We start from the raw sequence: 13952 nt of genomic DNA on the forward strand, positions 1-13952 counted from the left end.
ACTAGTGCAGATGGGACATGTTGGCGGGTGTGGGCAAGTTGGGCCGAAGCAGGCACGGAAATCGCTATCAAAACATGGGGGGGAGGGGGACGCAATTTTCTTCGCGGCGGCACGCGCGCATGCGCACACACGCGAGGCTTCGGCCGTGGACGGTAACATCGGAAGCTGACCTGGTTGGTGACCGACTCCGAACTCCAGCAACAGCAGCTTCGTCCGTCCCGAATCGTGGGGCTTGATTTGGCCCGTACGCGGGGTCTTTCATCGCCCAGCGGGGGCTTCAACATCGGGAGCCTCGATCGCCTCGATGCAGCAGTTTGATTTTAAGCCGCGCCGGGCGCTGAAAGGCCACGCGAATGGGTCGATTCAGCCCTTAGAAAGCGTCTGATAAAGTCTGGATGACAAAACATGGGGAGGATGGCCCCCCACCTCTCAAAGCAGGGGGGGGGGGGGCATATCCCCCCCGTCCCCCCCAGGATTTCTGCCTGTGGGCCGAAGGGCCTGTTTCCACGCTGTATCACTCTTTGACTCTGTGTAATTGTGTTCCCACCACAAGCTGGTTTAGCGTTTTATGTCTCATTCACAACTGCCACTGTATGTCATGTTGTCACTTGCGGGCGGAGCACCAAGGCAAATTCCTTGTATGTGAATATACTTGGCCAATAAATTTATTCATTCTTTCGTTCATTCATCAGATTGAGAATCTCTTGCAGGTTTTGCGCTCTTCCAAAGAATGACGTCTCCGCAGATAGCCTCGCTGTCTTGGGGTCGGATGAAGGTCCAGGGCTGTGCCACGGCTTACAAGGACTGCAAGGTGTGGCCAGGGGGCAGTCGACCCTGGGACTGGAGAGAGACGGGGACTGACGTGAGTCAGAGCGGTGGTGGCAGCTCGGAGGAGCAAGGAGTTGAAGAAACAGTGACATAGTTATTATACAGCATGCAAACAGGCCCTTCTGCCCACCTATCCATGCCAAGCAAGATGGCAGATTGGTCCTCCCATATGACAGGCGTGAGGGGGGGGGGGGAGGAGAGAACTAAGGTGTACCTGGCGTGGGATGTAAGGCGGCACAGCGGTAGAGACGCAGCCTCTCAGCGCCTGAGACCCGGGTTCGATCCCACTAAGGGTGCTGTCTGTACGGAGTTTGTACATTCCCCCACCCCCGTGACCTGCATGGGTTTTCTCTGAGATCTTCGGTTTCCTCCCACACTCTAAAGACGTGCATGTTTGTAGGTTAGAGTTAGACAATAGACAATAGGTGCAGGAGTAGGCCATTTGGCCCATTGAGCCAGCACCGCCATTCAATGTGATCATGGCTGATCATCCCCAATCAGTACCCCGTTCCTGCCGTCTCCCCCATATCCCCTGACTCCGCTATTTTTCAGAGCCCTATCCAGCTCTCTCTTGAAAAGTATCCAGAGAACCTGCCTCCACCGCCCACTGAGGCAGAGAATACCACAGACTCACAACTCTCTGTGTGAAAAGTTTTTCCTCATCTCCGTTCTAAATGGCTTACCCCTTATTCTAAAACTGTGGCCCCTGGTTCTGTACTTCCCCAACATCGGGAATTGGCTGGGTGTAGGTGTAAATTGTCCCTGGTGCGTGTGTAGAACTAGTGTACGGGGTGATCATTGGTCGGCGGGGACTCGGTGGGCCGAAGGGCCTGTTTCGGCGCTGTTTCTCCAAAGTAAAACTGAACTAAACGGTGTGTTGATGGCTATTTTCTCTCCCATTCAGCATTACCCCGGAGTACAGGCAGCGGATGTGGAAGAAATCGTTAACAAAGGGGTTCGGACGCTAGTTATTGGCTGTGGGATGAGTGAGGCCTTGCAGGTTGGTGCCTCGTTGACCGCATTCACTTGTCACTGCCTGTGTTGAACTGAATGGTGACAATAATGCAGGTGTGTGGGAAGGAAGTGCAGATGGCCAAATATTGCACTGTTTTATCAACAGATTCACCACCCTCTGACTAAAGTGGTAAGCTGGTACATAAAAATGCAGGAGAAACTCAGCGGGTGCAGCAACATCTATGGAGCGAAGGAGATAGGCAACGTTTCGGGCCCAAACCCTTCTTCAGACCCAAAGTAGTAAGATGATTCGGTTGCCCAAACTCACACCTGACAGGCAACCCCTGACCCCTCCTCTCACCCTGACCACAAACTCTTTGAATCACTTCCCTCTGGAAGGCGGCTCCGGACTGTCAAAGCTGCCACAGCCAGACATAAAAACAGCTTTTTTTCCACGGGTAGCTCTACTCAATAACCAAAAGTCTGTAGCCTCCTTTTGTTCTGGTATTTTATTTAATTCACATGTTTAAATTATAATGTTTTATTATTAATGTTTCATGTTTTATGTGTCATTCGTAACTGTCACATGTTGTCACTGGCGTGCGGAGCACCAAGGCAAATTCCTTGTATGTGAATACTTGGCCTGCAGGTAATGGTGGACTTTCATTTAATAGGGGTGAAATTCGTTGTTTGTTGGAGGCTTCTTGAAAATTGAGTTTTCATGCCCAAGACCAGAAGACTAGCCAAGCGTTGAAGAAACACTTAGACAGGTACATGGATAGGACAGGTTTGGATGGCTACGGCTCAATTTCTGTGCCTTTTGCCCGATGGGAGAGGGGTGAAGAGGGAATGGCCAGGGTGCGATAGACTCCATGGTCGGAAGTCTGGGCTGGGTGATGGACTGATCCTGCATCTTACTGTCCAAGAAAAATCATACGAGGAATAGTGGTAGAGTCTCTTGCCCAGTGTAGGTGAATCGAGGACAAGGGGACGTAGGTTTCAGGTGAAGGGAAATGATTTAATAGAATTCTGAGGTGTAACTTTTTCACACAAAGGGTGGTGGGTGTGTGGAACGAGCTGCCGGAGGAGATAGTTGAGGCTGGGACTATCCCAACGTTTAAGAAACAGTTAGACAGGTACATGGATAGAACAGGTTAGGATGGATATGGACCAAATGCGGGCAGGTGGGACTAGCACTTATACATTCATGCTGGTGTACACCAAAGTTAGAAACAAAACGCCTGGAGTAACTCAGCAGGTCAGGCAGCATCTCTGGAGAGAAGGAATGGGTGACGCTTCGGGTCGAGACCCTTCACCAGACATCTTCTTCTTGCGTTTGAGGCAGCAAGGTGATGCCATCCGCTTCGACATACGTAGGTGCCCACCCTAAAAAAGGGCGCATGCTCCGGGTTGGCGCCAAGCTGCGGCGCTGCTGCTGTTGTCTCTGGTTGGTGTCAAGTTGGGAAAAGGGGAAGTACAACGGGATCTGGGGGTCCTTGTTCATCAGTCAATGAAAGTAAGCATGCAGGTACAGCAGGCAGTGAAGAAAGCGAATGGCATGTTGGCCTTCATAACAAGTGGAGTTGAGTATAGGAGCAAAGAGGTTCTTCTGCAGTTGTACAGGGCCCTAGTGAGACCACACCTGGAGTATTGTGTGCAGAATCCTGTGTAATTTAAGGAAGGACATTCTTGCTATTGAGGGAGTGCAGCGTGGGTTTACAAGGTTAATTCCCGGGATGGCAAGACTGTCATATGCTGAGAGAATGGAGCGGCTGAGTTTGTATACTCTGGAATTTTGAAGGATGAGAGGGTATCTTATTGAAACATATAAGATTATTAAGGGTTTGGACACGCTAGAGGCAGGAAACATGTTCCCGATGTTGGGGGAGTCCAGAACCAGGGGCCACAGTTTAAGAATAAGGGGTAAGCCATTTAGAACGGAGATGAGGAAATACTTTGGCCTCCACTGCCTTCTGAGGCAGAGAATTCCACAGATTCACAACTCTCTGGGTGAAAAAGTTTTTGCTCATATCTGGGGAAGGATGTGCTGGCTCTGGAGAGGGTCCAGAGGAGGTTTACAAGAATGATCCCAGGAATGAGTGGGTTAACATATGATGAGCGTTTGACGGCCCTGGGCCTTGTACTCGCTGGAGTTTACAAGGATGAGGGGCCCCTCATTGAAACTTACAGAATAGTGAAAGGCCTGGATAGAGTGGATGTGGAGAGGATGTTTCCACTAGTGGGAGAGTCTAGGACCAGAGGGAACAGCCTCAGAATAAAAGGACGTTCCTTTAGGAAGGAGATGAGGAGGAATTTCTTTAGCCAGAAGGTGGTGAATCTGTGGAATTCATTGCCGCAGACGGCTGTGGAAGCCAAGTCAGTAGATATTTTTTAAGGCAGACATTGATAGATTCTTGATTAGTAGTTAGTACGGGGGTCAGGGGTTATGGGGAGAAGGCAGGAGAATGGGGTTAGGAGGGAGAGATAGATCAGCCGTGATAGAATGGCAGAGTAGACTTGATGGGCCGAATGGCCTAATTATGTTCCTAATACTGTTCCTAATTCCTTATGAAGGGAATTGCAGCTGCACGACTCCAACACATGGTGGCAGCATTGGCCACGTGTCATCAGCTCTGACACAAAGCTGAAGCAAAGAGTCATGGAGACTCGGGGAACTGCAGATGATAGAATACAACTAAAACACAAAGTGCTGGAGGAACTCAACGGATCAGGCAGCATCTCTGGAGAGAAGGAGCGGGTGACGTTTTGGGTCGAGACCCTTCTTCAGACAGAGAGTCAGGGGAGAGGGAAACTGGAGGAATGGCAGGGTCCAAAGAGGATGTAAAGGACAGATCAGACCTTGCACAAAGCAAGGTAGATAAAAATGCTGGAGAAACTCAGTGGGTGAGGCAGCATCTCTGGAGATGGGGAGAAGGCAGGAGAAGGCGACGTTTCGGGTCAAGACCCTTCTTGCACAAAGCAAGGGTCATTTAAAGTTGGAGAAGTCAATATTCATACCGGTGTTTACAAGGTCACAGGTTATAGGAGTGTAATTAGGCCATTCGGCCCATCGAGTCCATTCCGCCATTCAATCATGGCCTATCTCTGCCTCCCAATTCCATTTTCCTGCCTTCTCCCCATAACCCTTGATATTATTGTGTATAAAATCATGAGGGGAATAGATCGGGTAGATGCACAGAGTCTCTTGCCCAGAGTAGGTGAATCGAGGACCAGATGACACAGGTTCAAGGTGAAAGGGAAATATATTTAGTAGGAATCTGAGGGGTAACTTCTTCACACAAAGGTGGTGGGTGTATGCAACGAGCTGCCAGAGGAGGTAGTTGAGGCTGGGACTATCCCAACGTTTAAGAAACAGTTAGACAGGTACATGGATAGGACAGGTTTGGAGGGATATCGACCAAACGTGGGCAGGTGGGACTAGTGTAGATGGGACATGTTGGCCAGTGTGGGCAAGTTGGGCTGAAGGGCCTGTTTCCACACTGTATCACTCTATGAGAGCAGATGAAGGAAATGTACAATGATTCAATATTGGCTGAGGGGAGGATGCACTTTGTGCTTTGCTCAAGACCCCAGCTTCTCTTCCTTGTGTCTCACTTTTGGAGTCTGAAGAAGGGTCCTGACACAAAACGTCACCTATCCATGTTCTCCACAGATGCTGCCTGACCCGCTGAGTTACTCCAGCACTCTGTGAAACGTCACCTATCCATGTTCTCCACAGATGCTGCCTGACCCGCTGAGTTACTCCAGCACTCTGTGAAACGTCACCTATCCATGTTCTCCACAGATGCTGCCTGACCCGCTGAGTTACTCCAGCACTCTGTGAAACGTCACCTATCCATGTTCTCTACAGATGCTGCCTGACCCGCTGAGTTACTCCAGCACTCTGTGAAACGTCACCTATCCACGTTCTCCACAGATGCTGCCTGACCCGCTCAGTTACTCCAGCACTCTGTGAAACGTCACCTATCCACGTTCTCCACAGATGCTGCCTGACCCGCTCAGTTACTCCAGCACTCTGTGAAACGTCACCTATCCACGTTCTCCACAGATGCTGCCTGACCCGCTGAGTTACTCCAGCACTCTGTGAAACGTCACCTATCCACGTTCTCCACAGATGCTGCCTGACCCGCTGAGTTACTCCAGCACTCTGTGAAACGTCACCTATCCATGTTCTCCACAGATGCTGCCTGATCAGTTTAATGCTGATAAGTGTGAGGTGCTACATCTTGGCAGGACAAATCAAAATAGGACGTACATGGTAAATGGTAGCGAATTGAGGAATGCAGTTGAACAGAGGGATCTAGGAATAACTGTGCATAGTTCCCTGAGGGTGGAATCTCATGTAGATAGGGTGGTAAAGAAATCTTTTGGTGTGCTGGCCTTTATAAATCAGAGCATTGAGTATAGAAGTTGGGATGTAATGTTAAAATTGTACAAGGCATTGGTGAGGCCAATTCTGGAGTATGGTGTACGTGGATAAGCTTTTCCCATTGAGAGTAGGGAAGATTCAAACAAGAGGACATGACTTCAGTATTAAGGGACAGAAGTTTAGGGGTAACATGAGGGGGAACTTCTTTACTCAGAGAGTGGTAGCTGTGTGGAATGAGCTTCCAGTGGAAGTGGTGGAGGCAGGTTTGATTTTATCATTTAAAAATAAATTGGATAGGTATATGGATGGGAAAGGAATGGAGGGTTATGGTCTGAGTGCAGGTAGATGGGACTAGGTGAGAGTAAGTGTTCGACACGGACTAGAAGGGCCGAGATGGCCTGTTTCCGTGCTGTAATTGTTATATGGTTATATTGTTATATGGACCCGCTGAGTTACTCCAGCACTCTGTGTCCATTTGAGTATTGACCAGCAGTTCCTTGCTTCCACTCACTGCCAAGTCAACCTTGTCTACAACTACGAAACAATCAGATGAAACCATATCATCTGAACCTTAAATACCAAGACCTAAAGGAATTTAGTTTAGATAGACACAAAATGTTGGAGTAACTCAGCGGGACAGGCAGCATCTATGGAGAGAAGGAATGGGTGACGTTTCCGATTGAACAAATGTATCTCGTGGTTGTGGGGTCTGGCAGAATAAAATGTTCGACCCAATCCTGATTTGCTTTGGCACTACAGCCATCCAAGGCCGCAGGAAATTGCACAGTTTATTTTAGTTTAGAGATACAGCGAGGAAACAGGCCCTTCGGCCCACCGGGTCCGCGCCGACCAGCGATCCCCGCACATTAACACTATCCTACACACACTATGGACAATTTACAATTACACCAAGTCAATTGACCTACAAGCCTGCACGTCTTTGGAGTGTGGGAGGAAACCAGAGATCCGGGAGAAAACCCACGCAGGTCACGGGGAGAACGTACAAACTCCGTACAGACAGCACCCGTAGTCGGGATTAAACCCGCGTCTCTGGCGCTGTGAGGCAGCAACTCTACCGCTGCGCCACCGTGCTACTGACTTACTGGAGCATCAGGGCTTGGTGTTGGCTCGAAGGGCCGAATGGCCTACTCCTGCACCTATTGCCTATTGCCTATTGTCTATTGCTGAGTTACTCCAGCATTTTGTGCCTCACTTGTGGCTCTAGTTATGAAGTAACGACAATTTCTCATTGAGATGAAGTGGATGGTGCTGACCATTGACCACATCAAAGGCTGAGGTTGAGGGTATTCATGTTCATAAGGGATAGGAGAAGAATTAGGCCATTCAGCCCATCAAGTCTACTCCGCCATTCAATCATGGCTGATCTATCTCTCCATAACCCCTGACACCCGTACTGATCAAAAATGGCCCCCACCCCCGTCAGTGGCAAAGAATCACCGCGCTCTGGGCGTCACGGTGGCGCAGAGAGTTGCTGCCTCACAGCGCCAGAGACCCGGGTTCGATCCCGACTACGGGTGCTGTCTTTACAGAGTTTGCAGGTTCTCCCCGTGACCACGTGGGTTTTCTCCGAGATTGGTTTCCTCCCACACTCCAAAGACTTGCAGGTTTGTAGGTTAATTGGCTTGGTGTAAGTGTAAATTGTCCCTAGTGTGTGTGTAGGATAGTGTTAGTGTGCGTGGATCGCTGGTCAGCGCAGACTCGATGGGCCGAAGGGCCTGTTTTCACACTCGAGGGACAAGTGTGGGAGGCAGGAAACATGTTCCCGATGTTGGGGGGAGTCCAGAACCAGGGGCCACAGTTTAAGAATAAGGGGTAAGCCATTTAGAACGGAGACGAGGAAACACTTTTTCTCACAGAGAGTTGTGAGTCTGTGGAATTCTCTGCCTCAGAGGGCGGTGGAGGCCGGTTCTCTGGATGCTTTCAAGAGAGAGCTAGATAGGGCTCTTAAAGATAGTGGAGTCAGGGGGATGTGGGGAGAAGGCAGGAACGGGGTACTGATTGTGGATGATCAGCCATGATCACATTGAATGGCGGTGCTGGCTCGAAGGGCCGAATGGCCTCCTCCTGCACCTATTGTCTATTGTCATGCTTTCACGATACAATAACTTTATTCATCCCAGGAGGGAAATTGAATCATAAAACACAACAAGATACATGAAATATGAAATTAAAGTGACGAGTGGAATGTCCAGGATTGGGGGTGTGCAAAGATTGGGGGGGGGGGGGGGGGGAGTCAGTCTCAGTCTACCCCACGACAGAAGGGGGAGGGGTTGTACAGTTTGATAGCCACAGGGAAGAAGGATCTCCTGTGGCGTTCTGTGCTGCATCTTGGTGGAACATAGAAACATAGAAATTAGGTGCAGGAGTAGGCCATTCGGCCCTTCGAGCCTGCACCGCCATTCAATATGATCATGGCTGATCATCCAACTCAGTATCCCGTACCTGCCTTCTCTCCATACCCCCTGATCCCTTTAGCCACAAGGGCCACATCTAACTCCCTCTTAAATATAGCCAATGAACTGGCCTCAACTACCCTCTGTGGCAGAGAGTTCCAGAGATCCACCACTCTCTGTGTGAAAAAAGTTCTTCTCATCTCGGTTTTAAAGGATTTCCCCTCTATCCTTAAGCTGTGACCCCTTGTCCTGGACTTCCCCAACATCGGGAACAAGCTTCCTGCATCTAGCCTGTCCAACCCCTTAAGAATTTTATAAGTTTCTATAAGATCCCCTCTCAATCTCCTAAATTCTAGAGAGTATAAACCAAGTCTATCCAGTCTTTCTTCATAAGACAGTCCTGACATCCCAGGAATCAGTCTGGTGAACCTTCTCTGCACTCCCTCTATGGCAATAATGTCCTTCCTCAGATTTGGAGACCAAAACTGTACGCAATACTCCAGGTGTGGTCTCACCAAGACCCTGTACAACTGCAGTAGAACCTCCCTGCTCCTATACTCAAATCATTTTGCTATGAAAGCTAACATACCATTCGCTTTCTTCACTGCCTGCTGCACCTGCATGCCCACTTTCAATGACTGGTGTACCATGACACCCAGGTCTCGCTGCATCTCCCCTTTTCCTAGTCGGCCACCATTTAGATAATAGTCTACTTTCCTGTTTTTGCCACCAAAATGGATAACCTCACATTTATCCACATTACACTGCATCTGCCAAACATTTGCCCACTCACCCAGCCTATCCAAGTCACCTTGCAGTCTCCTAGCATCCTCCTCACAGGTAACACTGCCCCCCAGCTTAGTGTCATCCGCAAACTTGGAGATATTGCATTCAATTCCCTCATCCAGATCATTAATATATATTGTAAATAGCTGGGGTCCCAGCACTGAGCCTTGCCGTACCCCACTAGTCACTGCCTGCCATTGTGAAAAGGACCCGTTTACTCCTACTCTTTGCTTCCTGTTTGCCAGCCAGTTCTCTATCCACATCAATACTGATCTATCCACATCAATACTGAGTCTGTTGCTGAAGGTGCTCCTCAGGATGACCAGTGCGTCACGGAGGGGGGTGAGCTGTATTGTCCAGGATGCTCCACAGTTTGAGGAGCAACCTCCCCTCCAAGACCAACCTCCCAGTGAATCCAACTCCAACTCCAGCCCTCAGGATGGAGCCGGCCTTCCCGATGAGTTTGTTGATCCTGTTGGCGTCCAACGCCCCGAAAGGCTTATCATTCGTTATTGAAAATTTCTCTTTATAGATTCTGTCCAACAGATCTGTTTTCCATCAGCGCGAGGAGGAAATAAAGATAGATGACTTGCCGACAAAATCTAATTATGGGAGATATTCTCCAATCAGGTTGATAAATATCATTATATACTGCTTCAATTTCCAGACAGTCTGTGAGGACTAAGTCTTGCACTGCATAGAAAACGCCTGCACTGGCACAACTAGATTAGGCTCTTATAGAAACAAACACATTAGACAATAGACAATAGGTGCAGGAGGAGGCCATTCGACCCTTCAGGCCAGCACCACCATTCAATATGATCAAGGCTGAGCATCCATCAATCAGTACCCCGTTCCTGCTTTCTCCCCATATCCCCTGACTCGAAGGGCCGAATGGCCTCCTCCTGCACCTATTTTCTATGTTTCTATGACTCCGCTATCTTTAAGAGCCCTATCTAACTCTCTCTTGAAAGTATCCAAAGAACCGGCCTCCACCGCCCTCTGAGGCAGTGAATTCCACAGATTTAGATCAGATTAGATTAGATTAGATTAGATTCCTTTATTGTCATTCGGACCTTTCGGTCTGAACGAAATTTCATGCCTGCAGTCTTACATGTGATAATATATAACAAAACACACAGTAAACACAAATTAACATCCACCACAGTGAGTTCACCAGGCACCTCCTCACTGTGATGGAGGCAAAAGTTTTAAAGTCTCTGTCTCTTCCCTCCTTGTTCTCCCTCTGCGCTGAGGCGATCCAGGCTTCCGTTGTTGTGACCCCGCCGGATGATGGTGAGTAAGTCCCGCGGCTCAACCGAGCTCCGCTAACGGGCCGGTTCAAGCTCCGTGGCCCGGGGTGGTCGAAGCTGCCGAAGCTGCCGCCCTCCAGTCCAGGGGACGCAGTTCCGGGAGCTCCGGAAAAACAGGTCACCAACCTGGGACCTGCGAGCTCCCGACGATGTCGTCCATTGGGCCCGCGGCCGAGCCCCGAATTCAGGTCGCCGCCGCCGGAACGCCGCCACAGCTCCGAAGCCCCGAAGCCGGGCCACCGCCACCGGAACGCCAGAACGCTGCCACAGCCCAAAGTCGGCCAGCCTCGCGTTGGTAAGTCCTGGCTGGCTCTGCCTCCGGAGCCTCGAGGTCGGTCGCAGTTGGAGGCCGCCAGCTCCGCCATTAGGCCTCAGCGCAGACGGAGGCAGAGAAGGGGGATACGACAAGAAAAAGTCGCATTCCCCCGAAGAAAGAGACAGAGAACATGTTCCACCCCCCACCACACATACCCAACATAATAAACTAAAATTTAACTAAAACTGGACAAAAGAAAACAACAAAAAAAGTAAAAACAGGCGAGCCGCAGGTGTCAACAGCGCCGCCACTTGTCAACAGCGCCACCAGCGACTCACCACTCTGTGTGAAAAAGTGTTTCTTTGTCTCCGCTCTAAATGGCTTACCCCTTATTCTTAAACTGTGGCCCCTGGTTCTGGACTCCCCCAACATCGGGAACATGTTTCCTGCCTCTAGCGTGTCCAAACCCTTAATCTATCTATATTACTAAAAGTAAGATCTTGACCGCTTTTGACTCACTGCGATGTGATTTCCGAGAGAACGCCGCCACTTACGGCCATCATTTTTGGACACCTCACTCAGAGCCCCCCTCCACCGGACTGGACCAGAGGATTTTTCCACCGATGAAAAATCAGAGAGATATTAATGTTTTTTTTAAATTGCCATTCTCTCTACTGCCCAGTCTCTCTGTTGGGTGACCAGCCCTCCCGTGTGATGCTGGGACCCAACTGGCCCCACTTAGTCTAGTAATCTTATATGTTTCAATATGTGTGGTTACTATTGCAAGAAACAAGCTATTATGCTGAGAGGAAAGACCACAGAGAACACATCGCAGGTACTGACGTCCACACCATCGAAGTGGATCTACAGCCTCAGGAAGTCACGTACGGGTGTCAGGGGTTATGGGGAGGAGGCAGGAGAATGGGGTTAGGAGGGAGAGATAGATCTGCCATGATTGAATGGTGTAGTGGACCCGATGGTCCGAATGGCCTAATTCTACTCCTATCACTTATGACCTTATGATCAGAGGCCCACACCATCCTGGCCACACACTCATACCACCCCTGCCATCGGAAAGAAGGTACAGGAGCCTGAAAACTGTAACGTCCAGGTCCGGGAACAGCTACTTCCCCACAGACATCAGTCTATTAAACACGACAACCTCAAATAAGCTCTGAACTACAACAGACTATTACAATAGACTGAAGACGGGTCTAGACCCGAAACGTCGCCCATTCCTTCTCTCCAGAGTTGATGCCTCACCCGCTGAGTTACTCCAGCTTTTTTGTGTCTCCCTTCGATTTAAACCGGCATCTGCAGTACTTTCTTATATAATAGACTATTACTACTATTGTTGTACTTGCTGTTTGGTTTTAATGTGCTATATATATATATCAGTTTTAGATATAGTTTAGGTTAGAGATGCTACGTGGAAACAGACCCTTCGGTGTGTGTGTGTGTGTTTGTGTGTGTGTATACACACACACTCTGTGCATCTACCCGATCTATTCCTCTCATGATTTTATACACCTCTATAAGATCATCCCTCATCCTCCTGCGCTCCATGGAATAGAGACCCAGCCTGCTCAACCTCTCCCTGTAGCTCACACCCTCTAGTCCCGGCAACATCCTCATAAATCTTCTCTGTACCCTTTCCAGCTTGAAGGTTTCCTCCCACACTCCAAAGACGTGCAGGTTTGTAGGTCAATTGGCTTGGTATAAATGCAAAAAGGTTGTCCCTAGTGTGTGTAGGATGGTGTTAATGTGCGGGGTGATCGCCGGTCGGCGTGGACGCGGTGGGCCGAAGGGCCTGTTTCGGCACTGTATCTCTAAACTAAACTAAAGCTAACAGTTTGTTTTATCGAAATATACTTTAAAAATCGCCCTCCACAGCTGTTGCCTGACTGGCTGAGTTCCCCCAGTACTTTGGTACAAGTGACAGGAGTAGAATTAGGCCATTCGGCCCATCAAGTCTACTCCGCCATTCAATCATGGCTGATCTATCTCTCCCTCCTAACCCCATTCTCCTGCCTTCTCCCCATAACCTCTGACACCCGCACTGATCAAGAATCTATCTATCTCTACCTTAAAAATATCCACTGACTTAGCCTCCACAGCCTTCTGTGGAAAAGAATTCCACAGATTCACCACCCTCTGGCTAAAAAGTTCTCTATTAAATCTCAAAGACTGTCGATAACCTAGATTATGAGCCAAAAGATGAGTTCAGCGTGTCACCCATAGAATGTATAACATAGAGCAGTACATCTGACTGTTCGGACTGCTCTCATCTGGTGTAGATGGGACATGTTGGCCGGTGTGGGCAAGTTGGGCCGAAGGGCCTGTTTCCACGCTGTAAGATAAGGTCATGTGATAGTAGAATTAGGCCATTCGACCCATCTAGTCTACCCCGCCAGTCAATCATGGCTGATCTATCTCTCCCTCCTAACCCCGTTCTCCTGCCTTCTCCCCATAACCTCTGACACCCGAACTAATCGAGAATCTATCTATCTCTGCTTTAAAAATATCCACTGACTTGGCCTCCACAGCCGTCTGCGGCAAAGTGTGTTTTGTTAAACAATACTGTTGGGTCACGGGTATATTTTGTTCTTGACCTTCTCTCTCTCTCTTGTTTACTCTGCTCCTTTGACAGGTTCCCTCCGCAACTCTCGATTACCTGCGCAACAAAGGTGTCGACGTGAAAGTGCTTCAGACCCAGGTGGCCGTGCGAGAGTACAATGCATTGGCCGGCGGAGGGATGCGGGTGGGTGGGGTCTTCCATTCCACCTGCTGAGGACAATAGACAACAGGTGCAGGAGTTGGCCATTCAGCCCCTCGAGCCATTCAATGTGATCATGGCTGATCATCCCCAATCAGTACCCCGTTCCTGCCTTCTCCCCATATCCCCTGACTCCGCTATCTTTAAGAGCCCTATCTCTTAAAAGCATCCAGAGAACCGGCCTCCTGAGGCAGAGAATTCCACAGACTCACAACTCTCTGTGTGAAAAAGTGTG

At 49.4% G+C, this 13952-nt stretch overlaps 1 protein-coding gene across 1 annotated transcript; it reads left to right on the plus strand.

The window, feature by feature from the left end:
* Positions 1 to 713: 713 nt before the first annotated feature.
* aamdc (adipogenesis associated Mth938 domain containing) lies at positions 714 to 13732 on the plus strand. Its single transcript, XM_033022148.1, has 3 exons — positions 714 to 862; positions 1733 to 1828; positions 13592 to 13732. Exons 1-3 carry the CDS (start codon positions 731 to 733, stop codon positions 13730 to 13732), a joined length of 369 nt encoding a protein of 122 aa, XP_032878039.1. The 5' UTR covers positions 714 to 730.
* The last annotated feature ends 220 nt before the right edge of the window (positions 13733 to 13952 follow it).

This window comes from Amblyraja radiata, chromosome 6 (genome assembly GCF_010909765.2).
Source record: "Amblyraja radiata isolate CabotCenter1 chromosome 6, sAmbRad1.1.pri, whole genome shotgun sequence".
NCBI lineage: Eukaryota > Metazoa > Chordata > Chondrichthyes > Rajiformes > Rajidae > Amblyraja > Amblyraja radiata.